At 49.6% G+C, this 21,267-nt stretch overlaps 1 protein-coding gene across 3 annotated transcripts; it reads right to left on the bottom strand.

Moving 5' to 3' along the window:
• Window positions 1-10,460, bottom strand: LOC308515866 (small ubiquitin-related modifier 3). Of its 3 annotated transcripts, XM_081086518.1 has the most exons (6): window positions 10,315-10,438; window positions 9,134-9,217; window positions 7,045-7,207; window positions 6,071-6,199; window positions 2,963-3,034; window positions 1-1,414 (listed from the first exon to the last, which is right to left on the bottom strand). In XM_081086518.1, exons 3-6 carry the CDS (start codon window positions 7,117-7,119, stop codon window positions 1,322-1,324), a joined length of 369 nt encoding a protein of 122 aa, XP_080942644.1. In that variant the 5' UTR covers window positions 7,120-7,207; window positions 9,134-9,217; window positions 10,315-10,438; the 3' UTR covers window positions 1-1,321. The 3 variants fall into 3 exon arrangements, with proteins under 3 accessions (XP_080942644.1, XP_080942645.1, XP_080942643.1); XM_081086519.1 differs by lacking the exon at window positions 7,045-7,207 and having other exon boundaries at window positions 10,315-10,460; XM_081086517.1 differs by lacking the exons at window positions 7,045-7,207; window positions 9,134-9,217 and having other exon boundaries at window positions 10,315-10,457.
• Window positions 10,461-21,267: the final 10,807 nt, after the last annotated feature.

Below are 21,267 nucleotides of genomic sequence, written 5' to 3' on the forward strand. Positions count from 1 at the left end.
TCCAAATGCAATATTTAATACAAGAGACAGAATATCAAACTATATTTACTGTTTACAGTAGTAAAGGACAACAAAGAATGTACAAATTGTGAACAAACAGCAGAGCCAGCAGACACCACATCCACACCCCAACAGCAAAACACAAAGGAAAGGCAAGATTCCGGGCAAGCAAGAGATGATGGTCCAGGTCGCACTGTTCGGGAACCAGGAGGCAGAGCAGGCCCATCAGGCAGCAGGGGTTCCATACAGAAGGGCAGGAGGAGAACTGAAGGTTTAATAGGTATAGGTTCCAAAATGTTTCACAGAAATGAAATCACAGCTAATGTCAGGAAAGCGGCAGAGCACATCCGTGAGAACAACGTGAAGTCATCTTTGCACAGGGCCCATCTGTAACCACACTTGAAGTAGCTCTTTGACACAAAAAGTCACTGCAAAATCAGCAATACTTAATCGTACTTTGTTATATAGAAACCATAATTATTCATCAGAGCAAACACTGGAAGAAATCTGAGGCCACAGTACTACTGCCAAGTGAGAAGCATGGCAATTGCTTTCCTCTATTAAAAGGGGACCCCTGAAACTAATACAAAATAGTATTGAATACGAACTGTAATTCAAAAATTAAAAAAAAAAGGGGGAAAGCCAATTTCTGCTGCACCCTGCTTTGCCCATGCACCATCAGGGGCCCTGGGCCTGCCCCTGCCCAAGGGGAGCTAAAGGAACAGAGTGCCCAGGCCCGTGCTACTGAGCGACTCAGTTACTTTTAAAAGCATTCCAGTATTCTCCCTTCAACTTTACCATATTCTCACAAAACTTAAACTTGCAATATTTAGCATTGAAAAAACCTACAAGACAGGAAGTGGACCTACAAGAAACAGTAAGTGGAAGTTTGTCTCCCCACAATGCCCCCAAAACGGCCCACCGAAGCACCCCCACTTTGATGATGTGAGCTCTCTACAATGGAATACGCAGGGGGATTTACTCAATACCTGGGATAAGATCCCTGTCTAGACTAAAAAGGGACATTCACACAACAAGCTTCAGGGAAATGTTGTGAGAGGGGGAAAGACAAAAATGAGAGCAAAAGCAAACCCCCAAAACCTTGCAACTCATTTTCCTAAACAAACATGACACTGGCTGGCCCGGTTCAGGTAAGGATTCGTCCCTGCAGACAGTTTTGAGTTGCACCCGCAGTATGTCAGAGAGGAAAGGAATTTTTGTGGATGTCCTTGGTTCCTGCAGACTCCTTTGTGATTGGCATGGTCACGTGTTCACTATTCAACAGCAAATGCAAGGACGGTGACAAAGTGGGCCGGTCCCTCTACAGACCACATCCCAAGAGGCAGCCAGTCGCCCGTGAGCCTCCTGTTTGCTGCTGGAACACATCGATGGTATCTTCATCCTCCATCTCCAACTGGCAGGGTCGACGTGACAGGCACAGTGAGAGAGGGGAAATCTGTTAGTTTTCTCGCCATCACAGGAACAAAAACTGTTCAACTGAACACACATGTCCACTGCACTGTCTCCCTCGCACCGGCGCACAACACCCCACCACACCTTTGCTCTATGGGTTGCTCCGGGGTTGCCAGGTCATATCAGGGAGAAGAGGCTTTGTTTAGGATTTCCAATAAGCTACTATTCTGCAACCTTCCCCTAACAAAATTCACAAAAGAATATTCAAAACTAACTTTAAGTGACAGAAAAACTAGGTTTCATTAAAAAATGAACAAGTATCTGAAATTGTTACTGAAAATTACACAAAATCAGATCCCAATTAGGAACAACCACAGAGTGGTGCTAAGTCCTCAGGACTAGCAGGGGCCAGCCATGCACTTCATAGCAGGTGCAGTGGATGCCGATTCCAAAGCAAACAAAGTCAGAAAAGAAGAACCCTTGGTAAGGGACCGGCTGCTGGCTGTCCCCCTGCTCCCCGTCCCTTCCCTTCAAGACCAGGCCAGAGATGGGCAAAAGCTCCCCACCTGCTGCTCCTGACACCACGGGAATGGACGTCTGCCCTGATCTCTGTCCATTCTCGGGACAAAAGAACTTCTGCCAAATCACAGACACCAAACAGGGCTGGAGGCAGTAACATTTCCCAGAAACATTCTCAAAAACAGGGAAGTAGGTCCGGGTGAGCGGGCCCTGTGCTGCTGTGGACACTACCTGCACAGGAGCCAGAGTGACAGGCCAAAGAGCGTTCCAGCCCCCCACCCCAGTGCAAGCCCCCAGAAATCCTCACAAAGCCAACCACCATCTCACCAGCAGAGTTCCTCAACTGAGCAGAAATATGTAGCTCTTTTACATGTGCCAGCCCAATGGATTCTGCCTCTGTGAGGGCAAGACTGAGTGAGACCCCAATAGCAGGTGACTCTGGATCACAGGTCATCCAGCTGATGAATGACAAGAACCAGACTGAACCTCGGCCTCCAACTCCATCCAAAACTTTTCACTGTCGGGCCATGCAATGCAACATGCTGGGCCGACAGTGAGACTGTTGGGGGGAGGGGGGGACGTGTCACGGGCTTAGCAAAAGCTAACTCCTGACCGATAATGAAGGGGTACACACTACTTTCCATCCATACCCCTATGCACAAATGCTTACAGGGCACAAGAAGCAAGCCAGTAAGTTAGCCACAAATTTGACTAACACTACAAATTCCATGTCCAGACCACCAGGGGGTGTGAGTGCCTCTGCCCATCTTGCCTGGACCCCTCTGCTAAGCCCCCAGGCCACTCGCTGCACCTCCCAGCCTGAAGGACGTCCAACAAAGGGCATCATTCTCATCTGAAACACTGAACTGCCCAATTAATATGTTACATACTCTAATAACTAAGAACATTAAGAAAAAGTAAGGTATCCCATATGAACACCCATCAGTAGCTCCCCAACAAGAATATTTCAAACAGCAATTAGTCAAATGCAGGTCAAAGTGGCTTCAAGATGTGGAAGCTGCTTTCATACCTGGGCTGGGGTGTCTGCTTCATTAATTGGCTGCCCATCAAACCTGAATCTAATCTGTCTCATTGACAAGCCCTGAAAAGAAAAGGCAAATATAATTAAATATTTCTAGGTTATGCATTAATTCAAAAACATTAAATATTTACACCAAAATACCAAGATTCTGACCAGAGGATATTTTTTCATTGATTTTTAGAGAGAATGGAAGGGAGAGGGAGAGACAGAGAGAAACATCCATGTGAGAGAGACACATCGATTGGTTGCCTCCTGCACGCACACTGACCAGGTCCGTGCCCTTGACCGAATGGCACCTTGCACCTTCAATCCGTGGGCTGACGCTCTATCCACTGAGCCAAATCGGCTAAGGCCAAAAACCGTTTTTTCATCTAATGGGTCCTCAGGTTGTAAAGGCCCCATACATGCTGCAGAAGCAAACACAGTTCTTTGCTGAGTAGCACACTTTAATTAAACCAGGATTCAGTGAATTTCAAGAATAAAGTTTCGCCGAAACTGGTTTGGCTCAGTGGATAGAGCGTCAGCCTTCGGACTGCGAGGTCCCGGGTTCGATTCCGGTCAAGGGCATGTACCTGGGTTGCGGGCACATCCCCGGTGGGGGATGTGCAAGAGGCAGCTGATCGATGTTTCTCTCTCATCGATGTTTCTAACTCTCTCTATATCTCTCTCTTCCTCTCTGTGAAAAATCAATAAAATATATTAAAAAAAAAAAGAATAAAGTTTCAAGGCACTTGAGTTCCCCTTTTAAAAATGTCACAAACTTGAAGAATATACTTTAGTATTAATATACCTACAAAAAGTGGATATGTTAGAATAATTTTTTAAAAGTAATATAAAATATCTTTGCTTAAGAGTTTATCAAAAATTAGCAAGAAATCATTTCTTGAAAAGCACATGAAATTTTAGAAATTAAAATTAGAAATTCAATGACAACTGAAACAGCAAATCGGACACAGCTGAAAAGAGACTTTGTGAAGTGAATAACAGGGCTAAAGGAATAACTAGAATGCAAGTCAATAGATACAGACATAAAAAATACGAAATAGAACATGGACTGAGGGTTCTGAATGTGCAGATGGATGATCCAGTGGATTATAAACCTACTGGTGGGCCTACAATGCATTTAACGTGAGGCCAACACCAGCACCTTCAGAAACTATTGTTCTAGAGCAGCCGTGGGCAAACTACGGCCCGCGGGCCGGATCCGGCCCGTTTGAAATGAATAAAACTAAAAAAAAAAAAAGACCGTACCCTTTTATGTAATGATGTTTACTTTGAATTTATATTAGTTCACACAAACACTCCATCCATGCTTTTGTTCCGGCCCTCCAGTCCAGTTTAAGAACCCACTGTGGCCCTCAAGTCAAAAAGTTTGCCCACCCCTGGTCTAGAGACTTATAGCTCCAGGCACCTGCCCCTACTGGTCCCTCTCACTTCCCTCCAGAAGCCAAGCAGGATTTCCTAACTGCCGGTACCACCACCTTCCCCCTTTAAAAAATTCTCAGAGAGAAACAGAAACAGGTCAGGTGACAGAGGCATGTGACAAGAAGACTGCACGAAACTAGAAGCAGTCCCGATGGCTGTGGCCTTGAGAAAGGCAGGAGGAAAGGCATTTTCCATCCAAAAAGGAGCACGTGCAGACTTTCTGCATCTTGAGGGAATGGTAAACATGGTCAGGGTGCAAAGACATTGCCCTTTTAAAAGCAGCTCTGATTTTGCTTAAACAGGATAGATGGGATTAAAACATACATCTCGGCTCCTCCTGAAACCCTGCTGAAAAGACAAAAAATAAAAAAGATGCCCTGGCCAGTGTGGTTCAGTTAGTTAGTCCCGTGCACCAAAAGGTTGCCAATTACATTGCCAGTCAGGGCACATACCCGGGTTTCGGGTTCAATCCTCAGTTGGAGTACATGCCGGAGGCAACCGATCTCTCTCTCTCTCTCTCTCTCTCTCTCTCTCTCTCTCTCATCAATGTTTCTCTCCTCCCCCCCCCCCGCTTCCTCTCTCTCTAAAAAAATCAATAAAGAAATTAAAAAGGCATAGTCAGCAGGACAAAGAACAGAAGAGGGGACGAGCCAGCAGAAAAAGGTGCTACTGATGGGCTGCAAGTTCCAAAGCCCAGATGCTGGACCCCAAGGTCTGGGTGGGAGGGGGGGCAACAAGATGCAGCCCTGAGAGGGGAGGGGCAGGCACAGACGGTCTGGGAGGCAGAGGTGCAGCAGGCAGCTGATTTTGGATGATGCCTAGAAGTTCCTATCAGACCCCAAGTCAGGGCCGCCAACTCCAAGAGGCCAGGAGCTGTGCCGTCCACAGGCAGAGGGAGCTCCGGGCTGGAGGGAAACGTGAGGAGCAGCACGCACACCCAGAACTCCCTGGGGAAGAGGATGGGGCACCTATCACACCACAGCAGTGAGGTCCCCCCCCCACTGAGTGAGGGGCCCAGCTGGAGGGGATAGGCCAGGACCAAAGGTGAGTCAGTCCATGGAGCATGATGAGAGCAAAACAGACGCAGGGATGAAGCACAGATGCATTTGAGCTGTAAGCTCATGACACTAACACAAATAATCACAACTGAAAAGGCTCAATTTAACTGGTCACTGTGGGAGGATGCAAGTGAGTCAGCTCATTACTTTGAAAACTGGTAAGTAAAGGGGAAGAATCAAGCATTTTGTGGAAACCAAACTGTGATGAGGGATGTGTCTCCACAGCGTTTTCCAGCTACCGTGTGAAGGAGCCATGGAACTGCACTCAAATTCCCTGTTCTGCAATCTCCCAGGAAGGAAGCCACACAAACACTGATCCAAGAGCAGACATGTGGCCACGCTCCACCCCCAGAGGAAGAGGCAGCACTGTGCCTGGCCTGCTGAAGCAAGAGCTGATGGGCACAACCTGGAGATGAAGAGGGCTGAAGAGAGAAGGCCACCAAGGAGTGCACACACTTGTGCACAGACACACATACATGCACACACACAAATAAGCATGCACACCAATGCACACATGTGCAGACACACATGCGCACTTCCAGGACAGTGGAGCCCTGAACAGGCTAGCCTGGACATGGGTGACAGCAGAGTCCCACCCAGCCCACAGGCACACCTGCCGCTCGCAGTAGGCCTTCATCAGCTTGCTCAGCGGGGTGTGTCTCTTAATCTTGAACTGGACCACGGAGCCATCTTGCCCGGCCACTTTCAGGTTGATGTGGTCATTCTCTGTCTTCACTCCCTCCTGCAAGAGACATGACACTGGGCCTCAACGCCGTGTCCCAAAATAACCACTCTTTTAAAGGGCACATCTTTAGGTAATTGCTGGAGGTTGTTTTTTTTTAAGTCATTAAAAAGCAACCTAATTCTGAAAACTCTCCAGCAATCCAGTCACTCATGTGATGGTTTTATTTGTACACAGAAATTATTTTTCACTTCTACTTGTTAAGCATTCATGTGTAAGGAAATGCAATGCAAATCCACAGAGTTCATAGATTGGTAATTCAAAGAAAAAAAAAATCTGTTCAATAAATCTAGAAAAGCCGAAACCGGTTTGGCTCAGTGGATAGAGCGTCGGCCTGCGGACTGAAAGGTCCCAGGTTCGATTCCGGTCAAGGGCATGTACCTTGGTTGCGGGCACATCCCCAGTAGGAGATGTGCAGGAGGCAGCTGATCGATGTTTCTCTCTCATGGATGTTTCTAACTCTCTACCCCTCTCCCTTCCTCTCTGTAAAAAATCAATAAAATATAGTTTAAAAAAAAAAACTGAGTGACTAAAGATCTGTGTGTTCAGCTCAAGGAGTCAAGAAGAGGCTGGAAAGGAACATTTGAAGGCAGAGGTTAAAGAAAAATAAATCCATTTAAAAAATAAATAAATAAAATAAATCTAGAAAAAACTAAAGTCCACGTCAGCCATAGATGACTCTGTGAAGCCAGAGGGAAACCATGGTATGCCCGTCCCCCTGGGGGAGCGGACTGCGCAGCAGCAGCACCTTCCACCTTCTAGCTGCCGACGCCGTGTAGTTCAATCAGCCCCATCTGGCCAGGGACTCACAGTACTTTATCTTACGGAATTCCTGGCTCACTCACAGCTCCTGAGCAACCACACATGGAATGGATGCCACAAGTCTGTGTCCTGCAGCAGCAGCTCAGTCTGAGAAGCATTTCCTACGAACCAGAGTGATGTGCCCGCAGGGTGCAGCGCCAGTGAGGGTCCTGCAGTCACAGAGCCACCTCATTTATCTGGCACTAACTGTTTGGGAATAAAGAGTTTATCTTTGAACAATGATAAAACTGACCCAAGTCAATCTGAAAATAAAGATTTGATGGAACTCAAAGTGATTCTGTACTTTCTCCAGCTGACACACATGCTCCCTTGTTGGTGCATCCCCAGAAGAGCTGACCACCACAGGGCTCCTGGCCAGGGCTGCTGGCTTTGTGGAGGAGTCATATCGCTCCCCTTCCCTCCCAGCTGGGAGGGCTGGGGCCCTTGCCCCCTCCTCGCCAAGTCCAGAGCAGAGGGCCCCTCAGCAGGCACAAAGGGCACTGCACACTGTTTAGTCATGTTGGACACGGTTCACACAAGTTTATTCAACTGAAAGGACCATGGAAGTTGACCATGTGGGAGAGTTAAGTTTAAACCCACTGGAGAAATGAGGATAGTGTGTATCTCATTGTATGTAAACTTCAGTAAGAGGAAGCCACCCAGAAAACAAAGAAAGGCATTTATATTTGGCCAAATGACCAGGCTGAGAGGAGTGGTATAAAAGGCTGAGTTGGAACCAAAATGTACAAAGCAAAGGCGGCTCCAAGTGCAGTGCAATCTTGACTCAAGGCAGGGCAGGGAGGGGGCTGGCTCCCACCCTCAGCCAGCGGGCACACGCCTTGTTTACTTAAATACTTAAACGAGGCATGCCTGCGAGTGTGACATGCTTGAGGGCTGCAATCTCTAGTACCAGGCTGGTATCAGAGGAAGCCTGTGTGCAAAGCATTCAACTCAACAGCAGATCTTCCTCTTGGTCAATAAACAAACTCTGACAGTGCAGACCAAAAGCTTTGGAAACATCCTTCCTATCCTATATAATAAAAGGGTAATATGCAAATCAACTGAACTGTGGAACGACCATTAGCTATGACACGCATTGACCACCAGGGGGCAGATGCTCAACACAGGAGCTGCCACCTGGTGGTCATTGACTCCCACAGGGGAAGTGCTGCTCAGCCACAAGCCAGGCTGCCAACTGGCTAGCGCAGTGGCGGTGGCGGGAGCCTCTCCCACCTCCATGGCAGCGCTAAGGCTGTCCAACTGCTGGACATTCTTAAGCCATCAGATGGACATCCCCCAAGGGCTGCCAGACTGCGAAAGGGCACAGGCTGGGCTAAGGGACAATCCCCTCCCAGTGCACGAATGTCGTACACCCGGCCTCTAGCGTTTTTAATAAGAGTAGTTAGCACAACAGCTCTGGACCTCCCCACAGACTGACAGCCAAAACCCTAGAGCAGCTGTTCTCAACCTGTGGGTTGCGACCCCTTTGGCGGCCGAATGGCCATCCTGCGTATCAGATATTTACATACGATTCCTAACAGTAGCAACATTACAGTTATGAAGTAGCAACAAAAATAACTTTATGGTTGGGTCACAACGTGAGAACCTGTATTTAAAGGGCCAGAAGGTTGAGAATCACTGCCCTAGAGCGTCAATTTTCAACCAGTGCACCACAAGAATTTTTAAAACATGCAATACCTGACTATTTAGTCAGGGCACTGACCTCTTTTCCCTTAGATTGTCAAATAAAATGACAACAGCAAACCCAATAGCCATCTGGTGTGAATGAATCACAATTATACCTATTTTTTGGTCAGTTTGGCAAAACATGTATTTTTTGGTGTGTCGCAGAATTTTAGTGATAAGTTTATGTGTACTATGAGATTTAAAAAAAGGTTGAAAATCACTGTGCTAGGCCCGGGCTGGGTAGCTCAGTTGGTTGGCAAGTCGTCAGCATAGCCAAGGTTGCATTAGGGTACACACCCATGAAAGCGTAAATACATGGAACAACAAATCGATGTTTCTCTCTCTCTCTCCCTAAAAGCAATAAATAAATAAATAAAATTTTAAAGAAGCCCTGGGGGTGGGGGGAGCCCTAAAAAGAAAAAATAAGTAGAAAATTTAAAAAAGAACCTTGGCCGGAGGGTAGAGCATCAGCCTCCCTACTGAAGGGTCCTGGATCGACTTCCAGTTGAAGGTTGAAAGGTTCCATCAGGCCTGGTTGGGGCGTGTGCGGGAGGCAACCAATCCATGTGTCTCTCTCACATCGATGTTTCTTTCTCTCCCTCCCTCCCTCCCTTTCCCTCTAAAAATCAATGGAAAAACTATCTTCTGTTGAAGATTAACAACAAAACAAAACAAAACATCGCTGTCTTAGAGAAGTGCACACCAGGGGGCGCCATAGGGACCGGTGGGAACAGCGATAGGGAAGCCGGGCGGGCGCACCCTGGGGGACAGCAGAGGAGAGCGGGCGCACAGCGCCGGGCGGGCGGCGGAGCGGCAGGCGGAGGGCTGCATGGTAAAGGTGGCAGCGCGCACAGACCAGGCGACACACCGCCCGGAGGATCGCAGACGTGGGTCCCCAGCGAGGGGCGTAGTGGGGGTCGGCCCCCGCAATGGAGAAGGTCTTGGGGGGGGGGGGCGGTCCCCGAGAGGGGTCATGGCGGGAGCGGGAGAGTGTGTCCGAAATCCCCGCAACTGGGGTCCGAACGGGAAGAGGATAGGGTCCCCGGCGGGAGACTCCCGGGAGAGGGAGTCTGGATGCGGCCGGGAGGTCCCGAAGACGACGTGTCCCGGTGGGTAAGGGGCGGCAGTTGCGGGGGACCAGGGCGAGGAGGGCCCCGACAAGGGGTCGCCCCGCTCCACCTCGGAGCTCCGCATAGGCTCCGCGGATCCGAGCCGGGGAAGCGGGGCGAGAGGTCCAGCAGCGCACGGGGAACTGGGGGAAGCAGTGGGGCCGGGCGCGAGCACTTGGGGCGGAGCCTAAGTCGGGGGCGGGAGTGGCTGGGGCCGGGGGCGGGGCCTAGGCGAAGGGCGGAGCCTAAGCGAAGGGCGGAGCGGCTTGGGTCGTGGGGGCGGGGCCTGGGCCGGGGCAGGGCGGAGCCTGGCCGGGCGGGGGGAGGGGAGCCCAGCGGCGCGACTGCGGGGGGGAGGGGCGGGAGGCCCGGGCGCGGGGAGGCCCAGCCGGCGCCGCGGTCCCTGGCCTCGGAGGCCGCGCGGAGCCGCGGAGAGCGCCCAATGCGCGGAGGGGGCTGCAGGGAGCGGCACGGGCGGGGGCCGAGCGCGGAGCCCGGCCCGCGCCCACCGGCCCTTACCTTGGGCTTCTCCTCGGACATGGCTGCGCGCGGTTGCGGGTGGTGGGGCGGCGGCAGGGAATTAGGCAGTGCGGGAGCGGGCGAGTCACGCTCTCAGCCCGCCGCTCTCCCGCCGCAACTGCTCGCGGGGCCGCGCTTTGCCCCCCAAATCCTGGCGCGCCAGTTGGCCGACGCGAGGTCACGTGGCGGGCGCGCGTGCACGACGCGCGCGCCCGGGGCATGGAGCGCGCGCCCGGTAGGGCCGAGGTTCCCGGCGATTGGGAATGCGTCACGGGGCGGAGCCCCGCGCCATCCCCGCGCCCCGACACCGGGGGGCGCTCAGGCACTGAGGGGTGGGGGTGGGGCGCGCTGGGACCTCCGGGGCCCTCGGGGCATGCAGGGCGGGGTCGCCCCGGACGTGGAGCTGGGGAGGGTTTGGGGAGGGAAATGGCCTACAAAGAGGTAGGCCTTGAGGCCGGGCCAGGTGCGCCCTCGGGGCCAGGGCAGGCGCACTAACTTGGGGTCCCCCGGCCAGGGTGCTTCCTGGAAAAGGTGCCCTCACCCAGGTGCCAAATGCCAGGTCACGAAGGACTGCAGAGGGAACCGAGAGGGCGGGCCAAGGCTGACCCTCCAGCGGCTCCGTCCACCGAGGACACTGCGTTTGTTCACTGTGAAGCCCACCCACGCTCAAGTCTGGCCGTCACCCCGAGCTGCAGGTGGACAGAGGCAGAAGCAAGGATCGGGGGTGTAGAGTGTCCTTCTCTGTCCACTGCTCACTCTGACCGTAGCCCGGTTTCCCTCTGAGGCTTCCTCTCCTGTTGGCTGGTCCCCATCTGAGGCTTCTGAACCTGGCAAGTGAAAGCTGAGCACCTGGGGGAGGTGGTGCGCTGGGTGAAGGAGATCCTCTTGTGACTATTCTGCTAACTTTTCTGGAGTGCACACCCTGCACCAGATGCTAGTACTCTGCACCCAATCCTCACAGCAGCCCATTTCACAGGTGAGGAAATTGAGGTGCTCAGAGGGTGAATTCCATACCTGAGGCCCCAGAGTTTATACAACTGGGATTTGAAAGCAGACAGTTGGTCATTGAGAGTGACCAGTGTGCCCTACCGATCAGGGCAAATCCAGGGTTAGACCCCCGCCACGATGGACCAGGTGGGTGCTCAGGTGGACACTGGAAATGTGCTGGAGAAGAGGGGCCACAGGTAGGAGGTCCTTCCAGTACTTTGGGATGCACGTTCTTAGAAAGCCCTGGCTCTTCCTATCCTCCCTGCCTGTAATCCTAATGCTCTCAGGAGGAATGGGCCAGTGATGGCCAACATTTATCACTCAGAGTGTGCCAAGCCTGGTACCGAGCTTGCATCATCCTATTAAAGCCTCAGAAAGTTGAAGTCGTGATCCCTATGTTGTCAGTGGGGAAACTAAGCTTTAGTGAGAGGGTGGACTGCACAGGATCAGGCAGCTAGGAAATAGCAGGGCCTGGGTTAGAATTTAAGTGACAGAACCACTTCCAGCCTAAGACCGAGCCAACTGGGTTCCACTCATTTCCTGTTAACATCTCTAAGCCGTAGAGCCAAGTTTTCATGGTCTCTAATTTCACAAACCACCTTGACTCTTAAAAATTCAATTTCTTGGCCAGAGATACATTTAGGAGAGGGAAGGGGGTTCCCCAAAATGGAGTTGTCCTGTCGCAGGTTGACGGAGTCTCTCCGTGAAAGGTCTAGTCAGAGCCAACCTCCCCTCTCAGCCAGGTCCAAGGGTGTGGTCCCTTTCACCCTGGAATCTGGACTGTGGCCCTCCTCTGCCAGAGGATCCCTAGGTAGAATGGCCAACGCAAGCTGTGCTTCCAGGAGAGGGGAGCCTTCAGGAACCAGCCCCTTCCAAGACAGCGATGGACAATGGGAATCAAGCCCCAAATTGTTGGCTATGGTGTGACTTTGGGTAGCAGTGTTCAGATCCATCAACAACTCTAAGACAGTATCAGTGACAAAATATAACATCCTATGTGCTACATACACATTAAACTATTGTGGATGGAAGACACATCCTGGCTTTAGACTTAATAATGTGTGAAAAATATATAATTTAGAACTGATACAGTATCTAAATGTGTTACAATAAGAAATTAGACTATGGCCCACTCATGTAATGAAAGGTTATGTACATATTTTAAATATGTAAAAAAAAACAGAGTAGTTGATAACAGAAAAAGATGCTCATAGATGATAAATTTTTTAAAGCAAATTATAAAACTACTGTGGCCCTGACCGGTGTGGCTCGGTTGGGCATTGTCCTGTGCATTGAAAGGTTGCTGGTTCGATTCCTGGTCAGGGCACATGCCCAGGTTCTGGGCTCTATCCCCAATAGGGAGCATACAGGAGGCAGCCAATCAATGTTGTGTTATCACATCAATGTTTCGCTTTCCCTCTCCCTTCCTCTGTCTCTCTAAATCAACGAAATATCTTTTTTTAAAAAGGAAAGAAAAAACCTATTGTGGTTTTTGAACAACCAGAAAATCTGTATGAAATATTTTGAAAATCTGTTTGAAGAAATCAGATAGCTACCAAAACAGAAAAATTTCTCTGAGGAGCTAAGATCCCAGAGAGAAGGGAAGTGATCTTTACCTTTGGGACATTTGGTGATTAGTATGGTGTATTATTCAGCACAGGCTGCCATGACAAAATACCACAGACTAAGTTACTTACATAACAGACACTTTTGTTCTCACAATTCTGGAGGCTGGAAGTCTGAGATCAAGGTACCAGCAGGGTTGATTTCAGGTGAAGCTTCTCTTCACTGCCTCCATGTGTCCTTTCCTCTGTGTGTGCATGGAGAGAGGGAGCGTAAGAGAGAAAGAACGGAAGGAGGGAGGGTGAGAGATACAGATAAGGCAGTCCATAATGTATGCAATGGACAAGAAGTTAAGACACTGAGCACAGCTTTTGAGTCTCATAGAATGGAGGAGACAACAACTGGGCAACAGCAAGATAAATTGTTGTGGGGGGGCGGGGGCGGGGGGCTCTGATAAATAACCTGAACCTTGAGCTAAAGCACTGAGGCCTACAATAAAGCAGTGGGGCTGAGGTGTGAATAGATCAGTCCTCACAAAGAGTGAAACCCCAGCATGCAAATTGGGTTAAGCTGATTTGCTCTCCTTCCCATTACCAGCCTGAAGCAAAAGGAAATCTCTGGAGGAAAATGGCATCAGCCAGGGCCTCGAATTAACTAAAATATTATCATACACAGTATCCAGAATTGAATAAAAGTTTACAAAGAAAACTGAAGATTTTATATATATATATATATATATATATATATATATATATATATTCTTTAATGTACTTATATATTAAATATATATCTAAAACCCACAGGAGAATAGGCATTATCAGACACAGACTTGAAAGTCACTTTAAATCAGGGGTCCTCAAACTTTTTAAACAGGGGGCCAGTTCACTGTCCCTCAGACCGTTGGAGGGCCGGACTATAGTTTTAAAAAAGAACTATGAACAAATTCCTATGCACACTGCACATATCTTATTTTGAATTAAAAAAACAAAACGGGAACAAATACAATATTTGTATTTGCATGTGGCCCGCGGGCCATAGTTTGAGGACCCCTGCTTTAAATAATGTATTCTAGGAAATAGATTACTTGATACAATTTCAGTAGAGAAGTGGAATCTATAAAAGAGAATCAAATATAAATTTGAAAACAAAAATACAATCATTGAAATTATGAAAAGATGTCAGTAGATGAGTTTAACAGATTAGACACAATGGAAGAGAAGATTATAAACTGGAAGATATGTCAAAAGAAAATATTCAGACTGAAGCAAAGAGGGAAAGAAGTATGGAAGGTTACAAAAGGTCATACATACTTGTAAAATGGAATCTCAGGATTGAAAAAAATATCCCAGAAGCAATATTTGAAAAGATAATAAAAGAGGATTTTTTAAAATTCACCAACGATAACACACCACAGATTACAGAGAAACTACTAACCCAAATCAGAATATATATAGGGAAAACTACACCTGCATATATGATAGTAAGGCTGCTGAAAACCAAAGACAACGAGAATATCAGCCAGATATTTAAAGGAGAAACAAAAAGACTTACATCAGACTTTGCAATAGAGACATGGAAGCCAGGTGACAATGGAATAACATCTACAAAATGCTGAGAGAAAATAACTACCAACATAAAGTTCTATAACAATTAAAATTTTGTACAAAAGTGAAATAAAGTAAATCATCAAGAATTCATTGCCATAAAGCATGCAGGAAGGGGAATACTAAAAGAATATCTTCTGGCAGAGGTAAATTGATCCCAGATCGAAGCATAGAAATATAAGAGGTTTACTACCCAGCAACAATATAATTAAGATTTTTTTTAAGTTTTTGGTATTAAGTAATGAGTGCTTCTTGCCAATTTGCTTGTGTATCACTTCAAAAGTTGGTTGAACCTACATTAGGTGGCCAGAAGATACAGATACTGAGAATACAAAAGGCTGACTATACTAAGAATATTGCTTAGTTCCTGGTGTGTGCATATATGAACATTATGATTAACAAACCAGATAAATGCCAAGATATAATTACACTTTATGTTGTAATCTAATCAACATGATACCAGTTCCTATCCTGCTTCTCACCAGACTGTTATACAATCCAATTCTCTTGACTTGTACTTCTACCATCATGTTTCACCTGTGTTGGTTGATTTTTATTGGAATAACACAAAAGAAGGGAGAGGACTCGAATAACAAAAAACTGACCAGAGCCAGCCTGAACCAAGATGGCGTTGAATCTGACCTCCAGGAGACCTGAACCTCATTATACCCTAATTATAATGCATCAGCATGCTATCTGACACAGATAGCAAGTGCCATGACAGATCCAACTTGGACCATAAGGGAAGAAAAGGGATGGTGCCCCAGTTCTGCGAAGAGACCTGCCTATTCCTGGAAAACTAATGCATAGGACTCCCTCTCATTATGTTGCCCCCATAATCTCCTCCAGGCTTCTCTAGAATGAGAAATTGATCTGAGTTTAACTCACACTTCTCCATTCTCTGGCCATTGAATTAAAGCTTGTGCCGCAAGAAAAAAAAATAGATAGATATACAAGAGGGAATGAAGCATGGAAATACAATAAAGAGCATACATATGTAAGTAAATCTAATTAAATACTGAATCAGTAAAACAACAACAATAATGTCTTCTGAACATCCATCCACTCATCCATCCACCCATCTACCCACCCACCTATTCATCCCTTCACCCATCCACCCACCCACCCATCCATCCATCTATGCACCATTCACCCACCTACTCATTCACCCAACCATCCATTATCCACCCAGTCACCCATGTACTCATGCACCCATCTCATCTATTAATCCATTTCACAAGTGCTTGCTGTGCTCGTAGCAGGTGCTGGTGCTGTCCGGGAGCTCAGCCCTTCCTTGAGAGGTCCTGCTGCTCAGGATCCTCCCTTCCTGTCCGCCCACCCTGTGGAGCGTAAGTCCCAGCATCAGATGAGCAGAAAGTCTTACAGGGACTGAATCGGACATACAACCCTGTGACCGTGAAAGTCAATTCCCTGTAATAGATCCATAGAAGGTGGATGGACTGATTGGTGGATGAATGGATAGATGAATGGATGGATGTGTTGGGGGTAGCGGGTGGATGGATGGACAGACAGATATCCTGCTGGTTCTGCTTCTGTGGTTAAACCTACATTAGGTGGGCAGAAGAATCGAATAGTAGACCTGAGTTAGAGAACAGAATGTAGCAAAGGAGGCCTCTTCAGGTAGGTGGCCAGGAAAAGTTGACAGACCTCAAATGGAGTGAGTGGAGTCAGGAGCTGCCAGGATGCCTGGAAAGGTGCTCTAGGTGAGGGCCTTGGCGTGTTCCAGGCATGAGGCTGCTGGTGTGCTGAAGGAGGAGAGAAAGATGCTGGAGGAGGAGAGAGAGAGGTAGGTGGAGGAGAGCAAGGGGCCCTCTAAGCTTTCATAGAACTCGGGCCTTTTTCTAAGGGCTGTGAAAATCATGGGGGGGGCGGTGCGTGTTGAGTAGGTCCCCGCAATCATATTTGCAGTTTAAAGGGGTCCCTCAGGCCAGGGAGGAGAAGAGTCTGCAGGGAGAGCAGTGGTGCCAGCCGTGCCCCAGTGGAGAAGGATATGGTGTGGACCTGGTCAGGGCAGTGCGGGAATGCTACAGTGCTCTGCAGACAGTAGGGCTTGGTGACAGCGTCTGGCTTGGGCTGGTCATGGTGAGAGTCCTATGGGATCAGGGAGAGGTTGGTGGAGGAGGAGTGTGGAGTCACTGTCACCTGGTAGCCTTGGAGCCCGGGCCAGGGAAGAGAGGAGGGTGAGGGCGTGGGCCACCTGCAGCCCCCGCCAGTCCCAGGCCTGCTGGCTCTGATCCTAGAACCCACCACCATGTTTCCAGAGCACAGCACGAGCTTCTGGTGTCCTCTGATTTAGGTGTCTGAGCACTTGGAATTCAGTCCCTGCCCTGTGGCTAAGCATGCAGGCTTCTCATGGGCTGGCTCCACCTCTCCCTGCCCTCCCTTCCTCCCTTGGTCAGTGTCCACCTGGGGAAGGGCACACCCTGGCAACCTTCTTGGGACTTGGGCTCAGATCTCCTGAGCAAGCTGCATGCTCCCACCCACTGGTTTCCTTTCCGAACTCATTCTGGGGGTTGGGGAGGGAGGGAGAGGGGGGAAGGTTTCAAGCAAGCTCAGGACAGCGGTGCCTCCTGCTTGGGGCCAGCCCCACTACTCAGGTCCTGCGTGTGAATCATCCAACCCCCTCCCAGATGCCAGCTTGCCTCTGCATGCCCACTGCCCATCAGTCTCCCAGTTAGCAACCCTCTGTGGCAAGCAGGCTATTCTTTTTTTAATATATTTTTATTGAGCTCAGGGAGGAAGGGAGAGGGAGAGAGAGAGATGGAAACATCAATGATGAGAGAGAATCATTGATTGGCTGCCTCCTGTATGCTCCCTACTGGGGATTGAGCCCACAACCCAGGCATATGGCCTGACTGGGAATTGAACTGTGACCTCCTGGTTCATAGGTCGATGCTCAACCACTGAGCCAGGCTAGCTGGGCTGGCTAACTATTCTTTGTGCCTGGCTAACTATTTTTATACCTAGTTAAATATTTTTTATACAAGTTAACTATTCATTATGCCTGGTTAACAAGTCTTTACACTGGGTTAACTACTGTTTATATTGGCTCCTCATGCCGAGTTAACGACTCTTCAGCTTAGGTTCCAATCAGAGAAACTGGTGCTGCTCCTCGGCTGAGAGCCCCGACTCCTGAGCTGACACCGGGGCCACACCCTCCCTGCTGTGACCTCTGAACATGAGTCCCTGAGACTGAGTAACTGGAAGTGGCTTTGTGATTTTGTAAAAACAACAACGGCAACGCTGTTACTTGGGATACAAAGTTGGAAATCATGAGGCAGGAAGAAAACGGCACACGTCACCCCGTCTGACATACTCATCAACTTAACCAAATGTGATCCCTTGTAAAGTAGACAAGAGGAACAAACACCTACAAAACACAGGGCGTAAGGCTAAGCCCTGAGATGGGCAGTGCCGGAGACAGCGTTAGTGATGGCTGAGAGTTAGCGTCAAGGAAGGCCAGCCCGCTGGTGGGGATCCTCAGGGAGGGACAGGGCTCACCGTGGCCCAGAGGTCAGCAGGGAGCAGAGGACAGGGACAGGGCTCACCGCCCATCCATCACGAGCCGCTGGTGAACAGCATTCTCTTGGAAACGTTAGTAAAAGTGTAAGGCTTCTTGCCAGGCCAGCACCCCAAGTTCACCCCAAGTCAACTCCCACTATCAAAGAAAATTCATTTTGTGGACTCAGTGCCCCTCCCCCTAAGCTTAAAGAACTAGAATTTGTGAAATTACTCAAGAATGTTATGTTGACTGTATTTGGTGATTTATCTGTAGTTAGGAATTATTCTTAGTATTCAGGCTTTAGAACCAACTGTGGATTAATGATGCTCTTCAGCTCTGCAGAGAAAACCCATCAAGCCAAGCAAGTCTCCACTGAACTGGCTAGTTTGCCTCTCTGTGCAGGGAAGGACACACTGGGGCCTCTGTAACCAGCTTTACTGAGAAAGTAGGGGTGCTGGTAGAATGGAACCATCTCAAGTGGACATAGTTCCCGACAGCTAGATGTGCTCCTGATGTGGCCCTGGTGAGGCAGGTGGCTGCCCGGCCAGGAGTGCACTCCTGCCAATGAAATCGAGTGGTCACTTCCCCACTGTTTTCCCCACCTGCTGGCTGGGGACACAGGACTTAAAGAGCCCACCGGACACCCAGCCCTAAGGGGTGGACTGCCCACTCAGCCCCTCCCAGCGGCCCACCCGGGAGTTGGTGCCTCTGTGCCCTCAGGCTTGACCAGGCACCTGTACCAGGGGACATAGTAAGGTCCCCATTCCCCAGAGGTGACTGGTGCTGGGTCCTTCAGCTCCCCCAAGTGGACATGTGGGCCGAGGAAGTTCAGTAGTGGCAATGCCGACCGTGAGGCATGCGGGTTTCTGCTAAATATCAGGCTGCAGAGAGTCTGGGGACTCAGGGGCCAGCTGTTGTGCTTCCTGGTAGAGTGAGCACAAATGACCACTGAATCAGCCACTGTCTGGGGCCTGCACAACAGCACTGCAGGGAGCAGCTGGACCAGTAGGGGTGCTGCGGAGAGGGGTCCTAGAATGGAGAGTGGGGAGGTTGGGGAGTCTCGGGACCACTCACAGTGGCAGGTCCAGGGCTTGTCCTGCCTCCTCCTGGTCTTATTTCTCAGGAACTGACAGCACTACCTTGCCGAAGCGCTGACAGGATGGAGTTCCTGACACTCAGGTTTCCCTGGTTGGCTGTGCCTGCTTTTCCTGCCTCTCCCACAGGCGGCCGGGCCTGCTTCTCTCAGCCGCCATGGCCCTAGGGCTCTTAATGATGCCCTAGGCCAGTGGTTGGCAAACTGCAGCTTGCGAGCCACATGAGGCTCTTTGGCCCCTTGAGTGTGGCTCTTCCACAAATACCACGTGTGGGCGCACACGTAAAGTGCGATTGAAACTTTGTGGCCATGTGCAGACGTCGGTATTTTGTGGAAGAGCCACACTCAAGGGGCCAAAGAGCCGCATGTGGCTCGCAAGCCACAGTTTGCCGACCACTGCGCCTAGGCCAGCATCCGCCTGTACGGTCAACTGTACCAAAAACACACACACATGCAGGGCCTGTGCTCCTGTCTACCCAGAGAACCGACTTCCAGATGAGGCTCTGGTTTGGAGCTACTTACCTGCACCCATCTTGCAAAGCGTTACAGACCCCTTCAAGCGAGTGGGCACTTTGGCAGAATTCTACCAACACTTAAAATAAGCACCATGCGCCGAAACCGGTTAGGCTCAGTGGATAGAGCGTCAGCCTGCGGACTGAGAGGTCCCGGGTTCAATTCTGGTCAAGGGCATGTACCTGGGTTGCGGGCATATCCCCAGTGGGGGATGTGCAGGAGGCAGCTGATCGATGTTTCTCTCTCATCGATGTTCCTAACTCTCTCTATCTCTCTCCCTTCCTCTCTGTGAAAAATCAATAAAATATATTTAAAAAAATAAAAATTTAAAAAAATAAAATAAGCAGCATGGACACTCTGAGCCAGAATTCTACTTCTAGGAACTGACCCCACAGTTCACTCACATCTCATGCCAAAGCAGCACAAACAGACGTGGCTTGGGAACACAGGGCCCCCAAAGGAGATGAACAGGTGCTGCGAAACCACCTGGAAGGCAGTGGCCATGTGCATGGAGCCCTGCGACACGGACCACTGGGCTCTAGAATGCCCAGAACCAGGTGATGGGGAAACGGCCACTGTTTCCCCATCCACATTTTCACCTTTTAACTGGCAGTGATTTTTCCTGAAGAGCAGGCACTATGACAAAGCATTTCACTCCCTGTCCTTATCTTTCCAAACAGGTCTCACCATCATCCATCTTCTTAAATGAGGCCAAGGTTGATGTAAGCTTCCCACGCAGACTGGAGACTCTAGGACTCACCAGGCCCAAGGCCACCCTGTGACCACACCTTGGGGTGGAGACATGGCCTCCTGCCTCCCACATTCTAGATATAGGCCAGTGACCTCTAGACATTTCAGAGCGAAGGAGCTGGAGTTGACCTGCCCGTGTACTTTCACCTGGAAGTGAGCAGAGTACAGCTGGGTCCAGTGGGGCAGGCTCACACTCCCCACGGGACTGACGGACTATCTGCAGACACAAACTCAACACAGAGGAAGTCCCAGAGTCCCAGTGACTGACGCAATGGGAAAAATAGCTCAGCAGCAACTGAGGGGTGGGCAGCTCTCCGTGAACCAGGCATTGAAGAACTCCCAAAAGAAAGGGGTGGAGTCTGAGTGCCTGTTGGTAGTTATGTGTTTCAAGCGGGAGCCAAGGACGCAAAGCTCAAAGGCAGAACGGCTTTCTCCTGGGGTTCTCTCTATCTGATCCCAGCTAAGTAGTAGGGAAGCCTGGGTTGGGGGTGGGGATGGGGGTGGTGCACTGACTAGAGAGCTAACAGTTGGCTGGGCGGGGGCTGAGGGCAAGGGCATGGGGAGTTTCAGGGCATAGTATGGTCATTCCCCGTCAGTCAGGGTATTAAAGCTGAGAGTGCTCACACATCACGCTATGGGTTCAGAAGTCTGTATCTAGAAAGTCTAACTGCCCTCACTCTCAAGTTCAGACAGTCCCCAACTTATGATGGTTCTTTGACTTACGATTTTTCAAGTTTGCTATGATGCAAAAGTGAAACATTCAGCAGAAACTACTTTGCATTTTGAATTCTGGTCTTTTCCTGGGTAGTATACACAGTGAGATCCTCTTGTGATGCTGGGCAGGGGTGAGATGCAGCTCCCAGTCAGCCGTGTGATCACAGGGGTCAAAACAACTGACACCCTACATGTCTGTCTTCCCT

This window comes from Myotis nattereri, assembly GCF_964212035.1.
Source record: "Myotis nattereri genome assembly, chromosome: 3".
NCBI lineage: Eukaryota > Metazoa > Chordata > Mammalia > Chiroptera > Vespertilionidae > Myotis > Myotis nattereri.